We start from the raw sequence: 15,446 nt of genomic DNA on the forward strand, positions 1-15,446 counted from the left end.
CAGAGTGGTGGGGGAGGTATGGGGTGAGGAATGGGGGTGTTATGGAGTGAGGGGGGAGGGGTTATGGGGGAGAGGCTACGGAGGGAGGGGGAGAGGACTGGGGGTTTTGTGGAGGGAGCGGGGGGAGGTGGTGGGTGGGTTAGGATTAAGGGGACACATGAGCGGGGAGGCCAGCCATCAGCACGCCAGGCACCGTAGGTACTTGTGCTAAGGTGGGATCCTGCCTGGCCAGCCCTGGCCCCTCCTCAGCCCCCCGGCATCCCAGCCTGGGCCCAGGGCGGGTGGGGCCTCCGCTCCCCCCTCCACCTGCAGCCAAATTAAACCCAGACTCCGGCTTCTGAGCCGCCACGTCCTTCCCCTGGGCCCAGGGGCCCGAGGCAGTGGTTTCCCACGCACCGGGGGCGGCTCCCGGGAGCTGGGGGTCATTGGCTGCGTAGGAAATGCTTGGGAGTGGGCTGCAGCCCATGGCCCAGACGGGAGGGGAGGGGGTTGCTCAGGGTACCCTCAGCGAGGGGCAGCCAGCTGTGGGCAAAAGCCCCACTGAGTCACTGCATCCCTCGGTCTGTCTGCCATGGCTCGCTCTTTCTTTCTTTCTTTCTTTCTTTCTTTCTTTCTTTCTTTCTTTCTTTCTTTCTTTCTTTCTTTCTTTCTTTCTTTCCCTCCCTCCCTCCCGCTATTCATGTCATGCTCCCCAAACAGCAGCCCCCGAGCCTCTGCGTCAAGGGGAGAGGGAGGGGGCGCAGGACCGGGGCCCTTTGCTAACAGCTGAGGCTAAGAGTTCTGATCCATCTCCCGGACCGCCGAGAGCGGGCTTGGGCCCCGGTGAAAAAATTTTTCGGCCCCCTGCAGACAGGGCGGACCGGCTAAACAGGGCTGACGAGAAGGGGGGGGAAGCTGGGCCCCAGTAATTTGTACCAGCTTTCCCCCCCCCCGCCCCTCTCGTCGGCCCTGTCCGTCTCCCTTAGGAAGATTTCCCCGGATTCGGCCTAAACCATCCCTGTTTAAATTCCCTCCCCTTAACCCGAGTGACCGCCCCTTGTCTCCCGCTGAATAATGCCACCACTTAAAACAATCAAGCAACCTTTTCCGTGTGGCAGCTTCCGGACAAATAACTAGCACGTGGTTTGAAAGACGCATTAACGATTAAGCCCTCATTAACCGAGCAATCTGTTTAATGGGAAGCAGCGGGTCTAATGGGTGAGAGTGGGCAGGACTGGGAGTCAGGACGCCTGGGTTCTGTTCCCAGCTCTGGGAGAGGAGGGGAGGCCAGTGGTTAGAATAGCGGGGCCTGGGAATCAGGACTCCTGGGTTCTATTCCCAGCTCTGAGGGGGGGTAGAGTGCTTAGAGCAGGAGACTGGGAGCCAGGACTCCTGGGTTCTATTTTTGGCTCTTGGGATGACATGTCCCAGCTCGGTGCCTCAGTTTCCCTGTAAAATGGGGCTGAAACTCTGACCCTTCTTCCCAGGGCTATTGCAGGGCTTCGTTCACCAGGGCGTAGGAGGTGCTTAGAGATCGTCCGCAGAAGGGCAAAGGGTTGTCATTGCTACAACAGTCACTTCCTTCTTCCAGTGTGCGATGGCCGGTCCTGGGGGCCCCGCTGCGAGAACCCCTGCCAGTGCGGCGATGGGGGAGCTTGTGACCCCCTCACCGGAGCCTGTGTCTGCTCGCCCGGGTACAAGGACCCCATGTGCAAAGTCCCCTGCGACCCAGGCACCTACGGGGAGGGCTGCCAGCTGGATTGCTCCTGCAAGAACGCGCTTGAGTGCCATGGAGAGACCGGGGCATGTCTGTGTCAGGCGGGATTCACCGGTACCTAGTGAGTGCGGGGAATGGTTGGCTGGCCTGGGCAGTGGGGGGTGGGAATGGGACACAGGGCCTCTCCCCTCTAGGGGGCGCTGGTTCTGATCCAGCTCCAGGGCGGGGGTTCTGGCTGGCCTGGGGGTGGGAATGGGATCTGGGGCCTCTCCCCTCTAGGGGGCGCTGGTTCCGATCCGGCCCCAGGGCGGGGGTTCTGGCTGGCCCGGGGGTGGGAATGGGATCTGGGGCCTTTCCCCTCTAGGGGGCGCTGGTTCCGACCCAGCCGCGGGGTGGGATTTCTTTAGCCTTTGGTGAGAGAGAGAAAACTCTGCAGCCTGGGTCCGTCTCCCTCACCCTTTTCTCCCTGTCCTTCCAGCTGCGAGGCCCAATGCCCCAACACCTCCGATGGGCTCCATTGCCCGGCCTACTGCCCCTGCCAGAACGGGGGCATCTGCCACCCCCCAAACACCACCCACTGTGTCTGTCCTCCAGGATGGATGGTACGTACTGGGGGGGAACGGGCAGGATTCAAACCCAGGCCCATCCGGCCTCCGGAGAGCAAAGAGTCAGGGCGGGACAAGCTGAGGGCAGAGGGGTCCTGCCCTCTTTGGTTTGGACTCCTCCCCCGATCACTGTGCCACCCAGGCCCCGGCCCTCACACCCGTGGGACCCAGCTGGCCTGGACCGAGCCCTGAGCTGGCTCCATGCGGCGGCTTGGGGCGATGCCGCCTCTGCCACCTTCGTGTTGCCGTGGTGTCTCCGGCTGATCCGGCCCTGGCGGCGTGAGCCACGCTCGCCATTCAGTCTCCTCGGGGCTGTGAGATGCCCCCAGCCAGGCGAGAAATGGGCTGTCAGCCTTTCCCGCTCCCACGCACGCTGCTGACCCGTGGCCGCATTCAGGCTTGGGGTGGGTCTGGGGGGCACTGAGCGGGGACCATCCCCTCCAATCGCAGGGGAAGGGGGAGATCAGACTCCGTGGTGCGGGGGCCCCCACCCTGTCCCCTGGCTATCCCAGAGAGGGCATTTCCCTGACACTGCTGTTCCGTTGTCTGCAGGGCACCATCTGCTCCATCCCGTGCCCCCAAGGGAGGTACGGCTCGAGCTGCCTGGGGGAGTGCCAGTGTCACAACAACGGGCGGTGCGACCCGGTCACCGGGCGTTGCCAGTGCGCTCTGGGCTACACCGGAGAGCGGTGAGTGGGGTCGGGCAGAGCGACTCCCTGCAGCCATGGAAAGAACCGGGTCTGTGTCGGGGCTAGCAACTGGCATGGCTTAGAGGGAGATTCCTCAATCAATGAGGCTTAGCTAGAAACCTCAGTCAGGTGGTCTCTACTGAGCCCCTTGCTCGCCTAAAGCCGCCCCTCTGTGATACACCCACATGTTCTCAGGGTTTGTCTACATAGGGGAGTTAATCTGGATTAAGTTAGGGTGGGAATTTAAAGTGTTGTCTGTAGCTATTCTGGAGTAACTCCCTGTGTGGACACTTTTATTTGGATTAAGAGTAGAGCTGCTTGGCAAACTGGTTTTTCATCCTGTAAAAACAAGTCAAGATTGTAACAAAAAAAGCACCTGAAATTGGGACAAGAAGCCAACATTTTGAAATTTTTCACGCAACGAAATTCAGCACAAACATTTTGACTATTTTTTGGTATAAAATAATTCATAGCAAATAAAGCACCTTTGGAAAAGAAAAGTCGTTTCAGAATGAAAAATCGAAACTTTCCATTCCGGAAATGTCAAAATGGGACATTTCAATGTTTTCAAAATCATTTTTCCAATTTCCCCCCCGCAAAATTTTGTTGAAATTGACGCGATTTGGTGAAAAAAATGGGTTTTGTCAAAAGGGCGTTTTCTGACAGAAAGCTGATTAGATGCAAAATTTTCGACCACCTCTAAATGAGGCCACGCGTCCACACAGGGCACTGCGCCACAGAGCAACAGTGCTGCTTAGCGCCGAAGTGTAGACGCTTCCTGCAGCAATGGAAGGGGGTTTTCCATCCCTGTAGTCAACCCACCTCTCCCAGCGGCGGTAGCTGGGTCAACGGATGATTCTGCCACTAATCTAGCTGTGTCTACACCCAAAGTGAGGTCAACTTAACTACAGTACGCCGGGGGGTGAATTTTGCGCACCCCTGAGCTGTGTAGCTATGTCCATCTAACTTTTAAGTGTAGACCAGGTGTAAGAATGATTTTTCCAGTTGAGCTTAATCCGTTTCCAAAGTGGATCAAGCTAACTCAATAAAAGGCGCTCTTATTCCAGAACAGACTGTCCTCCCAGGGAGTTATTCCAGAATGTCCCTGTGTAGACAAACCCTCGCACACACCTCACATTTTTACTGGTATAACTTACCAAGGGCTGTGTGGGGATTCTCCATCCGGGCAGCTGGTAAATCTAGACTGGCTGTTTTTCTAAATGGGTTGGAGTTCACACAGGAGTTCATTCAGGGCCTTTCTCTGGCTTGTGCTACACAGGGTGTTGAATTGGAGGATCACGGGGGTCCCTTTTGCACAGTCTGTGAAGTCAGTTAGCAAGGTGGGTTGTGGGTTTTTTGGTCAAAATAATGCTACCGCCATGGACTCAGTTATACCAGTATAAAGCTGCCTTACCCCAGTGTCGCTTATTTTAATTCCCAAACCAGAATAAGCGTTATCAGTATAAACACCTTGATGCTGATAGAACTGCGTCCGTATTGGGAGTTTGTTGTACCCAGTTAACTATACAGATCTAGTTAAAGCAACAGAGTTTTTAAGTGTAGACAAGGCCTCACCCTCACACATGCTCTGTGCTCGAATTACAGGCGAGCTCGGGGTGGGGCGGGCCCCTTCCTACTTCACTCCTGTCTGACGGCCCCCTGACTTCTCACTGCGGCCGCTTGAGGTTCAGCCCTTACATTTCCCCCACAGCTGTGACTGCGCGCTCCCCTACATCCCTGTCCCGCGCAGCCTCCCTCAGGGACACCCGTGGCCTTTCAAACACATGTGCGCACCAATGCCCTTTTCCTCACACCCTTCCGTGTCAACCCACCCACGCACCGGCTCCTGGACTCGCACACTCTTGTGTTAACGTGTGTGTGTGGGGGGAGGGGTTACAAACTGGAGTGCGTGAAATGCAGGCACTTTGCCATGGATTAAGCACTGGATTGGGACTTAGGAGACCTGGACCCTCCTTCTCAGTTACGCCAACGCCCCTTTATGTGGCTTTGCCAATGTAAAGGGGCCTTAAAATGCGCGTCACTGAAATGTCCTCCGCCTTAAGGCTGTTTTGTCCGGCCAGAGCGGTGTAAAGGGCCTTACTGAGAATGAGGCTTCTGGCGTCTATCCCCAGCTCTGCCATGTGACTTTGGCATGTCCTCACCCCCCCTCTGTGCCTCAGTTTCCCCTCCCCACCCTTTGTCCTGTCTATTGAGATGGAAGCTATTTGGGACAGGGACTGTTTCTTGCTACGTGTATGTACAGTGCTTACTACTACCGTAATGCACATAATGTAATGCACCGTATGAATAGCCATTGTTACCGTAATGCATGCATATAATCCTCCAGGCAATGCGTTGACTGCCTGGCTGTGCGGATTTTTGGCTGGCTTACGGCACAGGCAGTGCCCTGCCAGCCGGGGGAGCGCTGGTTAAACGCTGGAGTGAGGGATGATCTCCCCAGCTGTGCTGCGGGGAAGTAAACAGCAGCTGGGCCAGGGCGAGGAGGGAAATCACTCGGAGTTTTCCACATGGAAGGGACGCAGCCAGCGGGAGAAGGAAGTGAGGGCTTTTTCCAGCTTCTGAGAGGGTGTCGCAAACAATGGAGAGGAAAAAATAAACCCAGAATCAAACAAGAGTGACAAGCACTAAATGGATCGCTAGGAAGGGGTTTTTGTTGGCGGTTTAAGCGAAAGAAATCGTGTGGTCTCGGGGTTGGATTAGGGGAGTGGGACTCCAGGATCCTGGGTTCTTTTCCTGGTCCCGGGAGGGGATGTGGTCTGTTAGAGCAAGGGGGACTAGGAATCAGGACTCCTGGGTTCTATTCCCTGCTCAGGAAAGGAGTGGGGTCTAGTGGTCAGAGCCAGGACTTTCCCACAGACTTAACGTGTGACCCTCGGCAAAGCACTTCCGTGCCTCAGTTTCCCCATTTTAAAAATGATGATCCTTTGGCAAAGGCTTTGAGCCCCTCCGCTGAGCGGCACTTTAGGACAGTCATGTTGTTGTTGCCTAAACAAACAGCCAGGCCTGGCTGGCAGACCCCCATCCCAGCCCTGCTCTGCGCTCTGGGCTTGCACTGAGGGTTTCATTCACAGTCTTAGGCCTGGGGATTTTTGCACCAGTGCAAACCCCTCACGTGGACACACTGCCCACGTTGGCTGGCAGAACCCCATCCCAGCCCTGCTCTGCGCTCTGGGCTTGCACTGAAGGTTTCATTCACAGTCTTAGGCCTGGGGATTTTTGCACCAGTGCAAACCCCTCACGTGGACACACTGCCCACGTTGGCTGGCAGAACCCCATCCCAGCCCTGCTCTGCGCTCTGGGCTTGCACTGAGGGTTTCATTCACAGTCTTAGGCCTGGGGATTTTTGCACCAGTGCAAACCCCTCACGTGGACACACTGCCCACGTGCGAGTCAGGGTTTACCCCGGTGCAGCTGGCCTGCACGAGGAGTGTGTGCCAATGCAGCGACCATGGTGCACGCACCCCTGGTGCAGACGTGGCCCCTGTGGGTTAAATCCAGGCGCTGAGCAATGCGACACTGACCACCCCGTGACCTCTGCAGCTGAGCTCCCCACCTGCAGCCAGCTTCCCCTCCGGGCTCTCACACCGGTGGCAGCCCCGCTGGCCCTGCCTGTCTTGCTCAGGGACCCTGGAGGTTCACGGGCCCCTTCCCAAGCTCCATTCGCTTCCCTGCTCTCTGGGCCATTCTGGGCCATCGAGATCCCTACAAGTTCCTGAGGGACTGCGGCTAAGACGGCCTGAAAGGCTGTGCAGGGGTGTCCTCCCCGGGCACCCCCCGGAGGCTGATAGGGGAATAGCACCCTGCTGAGCAGCTGGCGGGAGGGTCCTCAGTATTTCCCAGGGTCTTGCATGGAATGAGTTTGACGGCCTCAGCCTACAGGGGACACCCAGACTGAGCAGGCGAGAGATACCAGGTACAGCGACCCCTGTCTGCTCACCCCAGCGCTGACTGGCTCTCCCTCCCTTGGCGTTGGGCTTGCCCTCGGTCTGACCCTGGGGGCACGTCCTCCCCTCCCTCTGCCCGTTCCCGAACAGGTGCCAGGAGGAGTGCCCCATCGGCAAGTACGGCCAGGACTGCGGCCAGGCATGCGACTGCACCAACGGGGGCCGCTGCTTCCACATCAACGGGGCCTGCCTGTGCGAGGCCGGCTTCTACGGGCCGCGCTGCGAGGAGCGCAAGTGCCTGGACGGCCTCTACGGCTTGGCCTGCCACCTGCCCTGTCTCTGCAGCCCCCAGCACAGCCAAAGGTAGGCTGCCACCTGAGCGGGCCCTCGCCCCAACCCATCGTGCATGTGGGAGCCTGGAACATGCCAGCGCGTTAGGGGTTAATAGTGTGCAGGGGAGGGGGAATATGGTCCCTATTTCCAGTCCTGTGGGGTTGCTGCCCTCTGCAGGGCATAAGGGGAATAACACGGCACCATCCGTCCTATGCCCCCCAGTGCTGGAATGCAGGATTCCCATTTGCAGAAGTGGTGGGCAGGGGAATCTGGAGGGCAAAGGTCCCGGATCCAGAACATGCATGCTCTACCCAGGAGCCACTGAGTGGGCACGCACATGGGGTATCCGGCTCAGGACACCCGCAGCCCCTACCGTCCTGCTGCTCTCAGGGAAAGGGCCAGCCCCGCGGGATTGGCACAAACCCTCCCCAGCTGCTCCGCGGGGGCGCTCTGATGGGCCCGTGTTTCTCTCTCCCCCCGGTGCCCAGCTGCCACCCCATGAGTGGAGAATGCACCTGCAAACCGGGCTGGGCGGGCCTGCACTGCAACGAGACCTGCCCCCACGGATACTATGGGGCCAACTGCCAGGAGCCCTGCCTCTGTCTGAACGGAGGGACGTGTGATGGGGCCACGGGGCTCTGCCACTGCGCCCCGGGGTACACGGTGAGTCTGGGGCCTAGTCTGCGGGGACACCGGGAAACAAGGCGGTTAATGTCTTGGTAATTATGGGGATTGAGAGAGGGAGCGTTGTCTAGTGGTTAGAGCAGAGGACTGGGTGTCAGGACTCCTGGGTTCTATTCCCGGCTCGAGGAGGGGAGTGGGATCTAGTGATTAGAGCAGGGATAACTTTGTGATTCTTAGGTGGTTGGCTTTGTAGCAACACAAAGTATTACGGCTACTCGCCTCTGGGTGGGAGGTTCGGACCCGCCCCAGGTCAGCAGATGGCGAGTAACTACCCGCCCCCCGACTCTAACCCCCCCACCCCTCATTGTCTCCTTGTGTTTGCAGGGGGCGCATTGTTCCAGCTACTGTCCCGCCGACACCTACGGCGTGAACTGCTCCATGCAGTGCGCCTGCAAGAACGCCTTCACCTGCTCCCCCATCGATGGCACTTGCATCTGCAAAGAAGGTAGGGTGCAGGCGGGCGCCCGTGGGATCGCTCAGGACAGGGAGGGCACCGCCCCGGCTCCCCACCCCCACCCCCGGGGGGCTCTAGCTGGGATGGGGGAGCCCCTTCAAGTTCACTCGGGAAAGGTCTTGTGAATACCGCTTTCCGCCCCGGCTCCCTGGGTCTGGAGTGTGGGCAGGGGCCGGCTGGAACCAGCCCGGGTTCCCCCTCCCCCGGCTCAGCTCCAGGCACGAACCCTCCGTCAGGCTCGGGGTCTGGCAGGACGTCCCATGCCACTCCTTCCACGGGTGACCTCTCCCAGCAGGCGTGCTCCACACCCCCCAGAGCCCCCGCTGGAGCCCCGGCAGCCAGCCGCGAGCTGGGGCGCCCAGAGGTGGGTGGTGCCGGGCACCCTCGGGCTGGAGCCGTGGCTGAGTGCAGGCTCCTTCCAGGGACCCACTGAAAGCTTCGCTCCCCTCTAATACCCAGACACATCTGGCTATGGGACTGTGGTGGGACAGTACAGCCCCCATAGGGGCTATTGTCTGGGCACGGCATTGCCCCCATACTGCCCTGCTTCTCTGCCCATTGAGCTGCCTGGATTTCCCAAGCGCTCCGATTCCAACGTCCCGTCGATCCTCCCGCCAACCTCTCCGCCCCTCCGCAGGTTGGCACGGAGGGGATTGTTCCAGCCCCTGCCCCGCCGGCACCTGGGGCCCCGGGTGCAACGAGACCTGCCGGTGCGCCAACGGCGCCGCCTGCAGCCCCATCAGCGGGGCGTGCTTCTGCGCTGCCGGCTGGCACGGCAGCAGGTGCCAGGAGCCGTGCGCGGTAAGTTCCCACCCCCCTCGGACCAGCTGCTTCCCATGCCCGGGGGTCTCTGCGCCCTTTACGGCCGTCCCAGCTGTCATGAAAGGACCTGAGCCTGCATTCACTGATGCCCATTTCTGTGGTCTTTGCATCAAGCCCTTACCCACCCCCCTGCCACGCACCCCCTGCAGAGCAAGGTCCAAAGACGGGATGCCTCTAACTGTGCCCGTTCCCCACTCGGTGCCCACGCGCGAGCCGGGATCTCGGCTGCCTGTGATTGTCCCACTGGACAAAATAATTACAACAATGGGCTAACAGATTGATTGGGAAAGTCACTTGCTGGCCCAGCCTGGGAAGGGAGCTGGGTGATTTAATGGCAATGGGGAGGGGGGTTTGTGGAGCAGGGGAGGCGTGGGTTAGACCGTGGGCACTGGCGGGGCGGAGCGGAGTGGGAATAGGTTAGATTGCATGCACTGGCAGGGTGGGGGTCAGACCGGGGAGGCTTGGGGCAGGGTTCGACCCATGCACCAGCAGGATGGGACCGGGAAGGGTTCTGGGTTAAAATCACCCACCCCAATCCATCCCAGTGCCACTGACTCGGGTTGCATCCCCCTCTCGCAAACAGAACGGTGCCTACGGGCCCGGCTGCAGTAGTCAGTGTGACTGCAGCCACGCGGACGGCTGCTCCCCCGTCACGGGACAGTGCCACTGCCGGCCGGGATGGACAGGTGAGGGGGCCAGGTGGGAGGCAGGGATCTGGGGAGGGGACGGGAGGACTCTGTCTCTGGCCATGATGGCATCCAGGGAGTCCCTTGGCATCCCCGCCAGCTCAATGCACAGCTCTTATGGGCATGGCTAGGTCAGGGACAGAAGGGGGTGGTACTCTTCCAGGCTCCACCCACAACATAAGCTCCACCCACTGGACTTGAGGTGCTTGCAGGAGGCCCAGCTCACAGTGAATTGTGCAGAGGTCCAGGATATATGGGCATGAGGTCTCCGGGCAGCCTGAGCTCCGTCTCTCCTCTGTGGGGCATGGCTGGACTCAGCGGGTTCCCCCTGGGCCGAGGACAAAATGAAGTGATGGTGCTTGTCCAAACGCCACCCACGCATGGCACCAAAGAGAGCCAGACTAGCTCCTGCTCCGGTCTTAGCAAAGCGCCCGGCAGTAACTCCGCCCTGAGGGGAAGGAGGGCGGTTCACACCTCTCCGAGCCGTCGTCCCGGTCTCCCTGCAGGTTACACTCGGCTCAGGTTTGCGAGGTTTCCAGATGGCAGGGACGTGTGGCCCAGCGGGAATTCCGGCAGGCTTTTGGGGAATAGCAGCACCCCAGCCGTGCCAGCCGGTGCCTGCTGACGGGCCGGCCAGTTCGAGTTAAGAACCTCCCCTCACTGGAGCGAAGGGCTCGTGTGTGTGGACGAGACTCGAGTCGGGGGCCGCGCTGGAGTTAGAAGGAGCTAACTGGAGTCTGAGTGATGGGAATTCAGCTTCAAAGAGGGCTGTTTCTGGGTTGACACTGGGCTGGGAGACCGTAGGGCCTGCAGGGAGCTGTGTGGTGACTCAGTTTCCCCATCTGTCGAGTGTGGACAGTGACGCTGGCATCCCTGACAGCTTGGGATGCGAGAGGTTTTATTTCTCCACGCAGGGGACTGGGTTGGCGCTGGGACCTGTTTGCCCCCCCTCAGCTGCGTGGTGAGGAGGGGTCCCCACTAAGAGAACACCCTGGTCCTTTTCTTGCCACCCCAGGGCCTCGCTGCAGCCTGCTCTGTGACGACGGCTTCTGGGGGCGGAACTGCAGCCAGCCCTGCGCCTGCAAGAACGGAGCCGTCTGCTCCTCAGAGGACGGGAGCTGCAGCTGCGCGCCCGGGTACCGCGGCCCCGCCTGCCAGCGCCGTAAGTGCCATGCCAACAGAGCCAGCGGGCTGGGCGAGGGGGTCCTGCTCCTGCATTGCCCAGCCCCGCGGGGAGCTGGCCTGTCCCGGCTCCGTCCAGTGCCGGAGCAGAGCAAAGTCCGTCGCACAAAGCCCACGTGTGACCAGCCCGCGAGATGGGACTGGCATCGTCCTTTCGAGCCTGCCCCCCACCTAGGGCTGGTTTGGGTGCAGCGGGCACGGTCAGAGGCCACTGTACGGGCATCCCAGGAGCCGGCCAGGGTTCGGGGAGATGGATACATGGAGGGGGCAAACCCCATCCCTGCTCCCCTGAGGGAATGAGAAATCCACATGGGAACACAGCAGCCCGTGTGTCCCTGTGACCTGTCCCCTCTAGGGCGTAACAAGGAGCTCTGTCTCCCTGGGCCCGTTCAGGCCTCTCTGCTGAGGCTGCTGCCCACGAACGGGGTCGGTCGGCACCGATTTGTGGCAGTGGCTTTGCCTGGTCCCCATCAGGATCTGGGCTGAGACCCAGCAAACTCGCTTCACACGAGCAGCCGTCCGACGGGGCCGGGTTAGGGCAGGTACGTGACTCGCCCCCCACCCTCCACACCCCTTTCCATTTCTTCTTCCCTTGCCGCAGCCTGCCAGCCCGGGCGTTACGGCAAGAAGTGCACGATGCCCTGCCGATGCTCCAACCACTCCACCTGCCACCACGTGGACGGCTCCTGCGACTGCTTTCCCGGGTGGACGGGCAGCGACTGCTCACAGCGTGAGTCACGTCCACTGCGGGGGGGCGTCCCGACTCACAGGCAGCACGGGTCAACAGGGAAGAAGTTGCGGAGGGGTAGGCACTTGTAGAAGTTATAAGGAATCTGGGTACAACAGGGTCCCCAGGACTATGATCTGGGAGGCCTGGAGGCTCTGTCAGCCCCACAAACGCAGGCCTCTGCCATTTGAGCTAAAGGAGATCTCCTTCAGCTGGTAAGCAGAAGTAGGACTTGTATCCTCTCTGTGGGCAGCCACCAGGGGGCGATGGGGTCTCACGCACATAGACTCGGTAGCTCATCGGGGAAGAGCAGTGCGTAGTGGGACTGACAGACGTCTCCTCTCCTCCGCAGCCTGCCCGCCTGGCACGTGGGGAGAGGCCTGTGGCCGCACCTGCCAGTGCGCAAACGGAGGCCGGTGCAGCACCGTGGATGGGACCTGCTCTTGTCCGGCCGGCCTGACCGGCAGACACTGCTCGGAAGGTACGGGCTGTGCCGGGCGGGGGCCTGGGCATCACACGTCTCCTTCCCCATGCAGACCTCACCCTCTTGCTTTCTTCTCTGTAGGCTGCCCCCTGGGGAGCTACGGGGAGAGCTGTACCCAGGCATGCGAGTGCCAGAACGAAGCTCAGTGCGACCCGGCGACCGGGAGATGTCTGTGCTCCTCCGGGTACACCGGCGCCCACTGTGAAACCAGTAAGCCGGGAACGCCCCGGGGAAGGCACAGGGCTGCATGACGGCCCCGGGACCACATTGGGAAGCCACTTGCAGCGCCCACTGCTGGCCGAGGGGAGCATCGCACCCACACAGGACTTCTGGGCGGGTCTTGAGGGAAGCTGATTGACAAAAAACGGGTTTTTGGGTTAAAACAGAAATTTCCCTGGGGAATGTCTGATTTTGGTTACATATTCTGGGTTTTCATTGGAAAAACAGAAATCTGGAAAAAAATTCAGGTTTTTGGCAACTGAACTCCCCCGAAAATGTTAGCCAAAAACCCGAATATTTTCCACTTTGTTTCTGACCATTGACAGTCAAAAAAAATATAACTTTTCAGCCGCAGCGTTTTGGGGTTTTCAGGTTTTGGATGAAAACCCGGAAACTTGGAAGAAAAATTTTGACCCAAACGTTTTGCTTGTTTGTCGTTCACCAAAACGTTTTGCTGGAACACAAATGATTTCCCAGCCAGCTCTAATATTGGGTTATACGGACCATCAGTCTCCTCCAGCAGTCGGGAGGTGGGATGCGGAGCTGTATGGCTCCAAGCCGCTCCCTGGGACTGGCCTTCCCCTGCCTCCCACCCCCCTTAACCCCACGGATTCTAACCTGGGCCCTTGTGCCCCCCTGGCAGAGTGTCCCCCTGGTACCTTTGGACCCAGGTGTCTCCAGGTCTGCGAGTGCCTCCACAACTCCACCTGCCACCAGGTGATGGGGAGCCAGTGGGGGCTCCGGACACCAGCGCACCAAGCGCATGGGGGGCGGTAAGCCGTGGGGGGCAGCCTGCCAGTCGCCGTGAGGGCGGCAGTCAGGGAGCCTTCGGCGGCGCGTCTGTGGGAGGTCCGCCGGTCCCGCGGTTTCAGCGGCAATTCGGCGGCAGGTACGCGGAAGGCGTGGGACTGGCGGACCTCCCGCAGGCATGCCGCCGAATCCGCGTTACCAGCGGACCTCCCGCAGGCATGCCATCGAAAGCCTCCTGACTGCCATGCTTGGGGCGGCAAAATACATAGAGCTGCTCCTGTGGGGAGCTGCCAGTGCGAGCCAGGCAGGAGCGGGGCCTGGTGTGAGAAATGTGAATGAGACCATGCAGGGGGCTGGGAGCGAGGACTCCTGGGTTCTGGCCCCAGCGCTGAGGGGAGGGGGGCCTAGAGGGTTAGAGTGGGGGAAGCAGGGAGCCAGGACTCCTGGGTTCTGTCCCCAGCTCTGGGAGGGGAGCGGGGTCTAGTGGTTAGAGCAGGGAGCCAGGACTCCTGGGTTCTGTCCCCAGCTCCGGGAGGGGAGTGGGGTCTAGTGGTTAGAGCGGGGGGGCAGGAAGCCAGGACTCCTGGGTTCTGTCCCCAGCTCCGGGAGGGGAGCGGGGTCTAGTGGTTAGAGCGGGGGGGCAGGAAGCCAGGACTCCTGGGTTCCGTCCCTAGCTCCGGGAGGGGAGCGGGGTCTAGTGGTTAGAGCGGGGGGGGGGGGGCAGGAAGCCAGGACTCCTGGGTTCTGTCCCCAGCTCCGGGAGGGGAGCGGGGTCTAATGGTTAGAGCAGGGGTGCAGGGGCTGGGAGCCAGGACTCCTGGGTTCTGTCCCCAGCTCTGGGCAGAAGGTCTAATGATTCCTCTGGGCGTGCAGGGAGCCCCGAGCACCCCTTCACCATGGTGCCAGCCGTGCCGACGGAGTACAGCTCCCTGGGGGCCATCATTGGTATCATCGTCCTGGTGATCCTGCTCGTGGCGCTGCTGGTGTTTTTCCTGTGCTACCGGCACTGGCAGAAGGGCAAAGAGAACAGACACCTGGCCGTGGCCTACACCACGGGGCGGACGGACAGCTCGGAGTACGCGGTGCCAGGTGAGGGCGCGGCGCGCTCGGTACGGGGGGGCTCTGCTCTCCAAGTCACCCCCCTGCTCCCGTTAGCATGGCACCTCCTAGGACACTGAGCTCAGCAAGCCCGGCAGAGTCCCCCACCCCACTCTCGGGAAAGTCTGATCCCAGCCACCCTAGGGTTAGCGTGGGGAATCCAGCCAGAGCCCGGCCCAGGGTGGGGAGAGGCACACGGCGTGTGCAGCCCCTGGGGACAGCTAGGGGACAGGACTCCCAGGGACTTTGGCCTAACTCTGTCTGTCCCTTTCTCTGTCTGACCAGACGTCCCACCCAGCCACACCCACTACTACTCCAATCCGAGCTACCACACCCTGTCGCGGTGCGTGCCGACCTCCCCCGCCCCCAACAGCCAGGACAGGGCGAGCTCCCTCAAGGTAAGCCCCAGCCCTCGGGGGCGACACTGCTCCAGGGAAGTTCCCAGCCTTTCCGTTCGCCGGAGCCTCGAGGCACGGAGCCCCCTTGGGGACGGGCAGAGAGGAGACAGCTTGTCTATAGCGTCTCTCTGGGGCTGGGCTGGGCTGAGAATTTGCTGCAGAAATAGTTGGGGTTGTGCGGAATTGAGGTGGCCTTGCGCCCCCAGAACGTGGACCACAGCAGCCACCATCAGAAATCTGCCCTGGGGAGGACTTGAACCCCACCTCCTCAGTTCAAGGCCTGCTAGTCATGCCTCTAAACCAGGGGTGGGCAAACTACGGCCTGGGGGCTGCATCTGGCCCTTCAGACGTTTGAATCCAGTGCTCGAGCTCCTGCTGGGGAGCGGGGTCGGGGGCTTGCCCCGCTCCCCGCGTGCTGTGGCTCCACACAGCTCCCGGAAGCAGCGGCATGTCCCCCCTCCGGCTCCCATGTGTAGGGGCAGACAGGGGGTTCCACACGCTGCCCCCATCCCTAGCGCGGCCCCCGCAGTTCCCATTGGCCAGGAACCGTGGTCAGTGGGAGCTGCGGGGACAGCATGCGGACGGGGCAGCGTGCAGAGTTGTCTGGCCACGCCTCCGCGTAGGAGCTGGAGGGGAGACATGGCCGCTGCTTCCAGGAGCTGCTTGAGGTAAGCGTTGCCCAGAGCCTGCACCTCTGACCCCCTCCCACACCCC

At 60.7% G+C, this 15,446-nt stretch overlaps 1 protein-coding gene across 3 annotated transcripts in view; it reads left to right on the forward strand.

Annotated features, from left to right (window-relative positions):
• PEAR1 (platelet endothelial aggregation receptor 1) overlaps positions 1–15,446 on the forward strand; it is a 60,942-nt gene that overhangs the window by 40,398 nt on the left and 5,098 nt on the right. For 2 of the 3 annotated variants that reach the window (XM_065573571.1, XM_024099874.3), the window contains exons 6-19: positions 1,571–1,817; positions 2,175–2,298; positions 2,854–2,990; positions 7,046–7,258; positions 7,717–7,891; positions 8,237–8,357; positions 9,004–9,167; positions 9,772–9,874; positions 10,890–11,036; positions 11,658–11,786; positions 12,136–12,264; positions 12,349–12,477; positions 14,110–14,325; positions 14,620–14,732. In XM_065573571.1, coding sequence (XP_065429643.1) covers positions 1,571–1,817; positions 2,175–2,298; positions 2,854–2,990; positions 7,046–7,258; positions 7,717–7,891; positions 8,237–8,357; positions 9,004–9,167; positions 9,772–9,874; positions 10,890–11,036; positions 11,658–11,786; positions 12,136–12,264; positions 12,349–12,477; positions 14,110–14,325; positions 14,620–14,732 — 2,147 coding nt within the window. Of the gene's footprint in view, positions 1–1,466; positions 1,818–2,174; positions 2,299–2,853; positions 2,991–7,045; positions 7,259–7,716; positions 7,892–8,236; positions 8,358–9,003; positions 9,168–9,771; positions 9,875–10,889; positions 11,037–11,657; positions 11,787–12,135; positions 12,265–12,348; positions 12,478–14,109; positions 14,326–14,619; positions 14,733–15,446 lie in introns of all 3 variants that reach the window. The other variant, XM_065573572.1, reaches the window with a different exon arrangement.

This window comes from Chrysemys picta, chromosome 20 (genome assembly GCF_011386835.1).
Source record: "Chrysemys picta bellii isolate R12L10 chromosome 20, ASM1138683v2, whole genome shotgun sequence".
NCBI classification, from domain to species: Eukaryota; Metazoa; Chordata; order Testudines; family Emydidae; genus Chrysemys; species Chrysemys picta.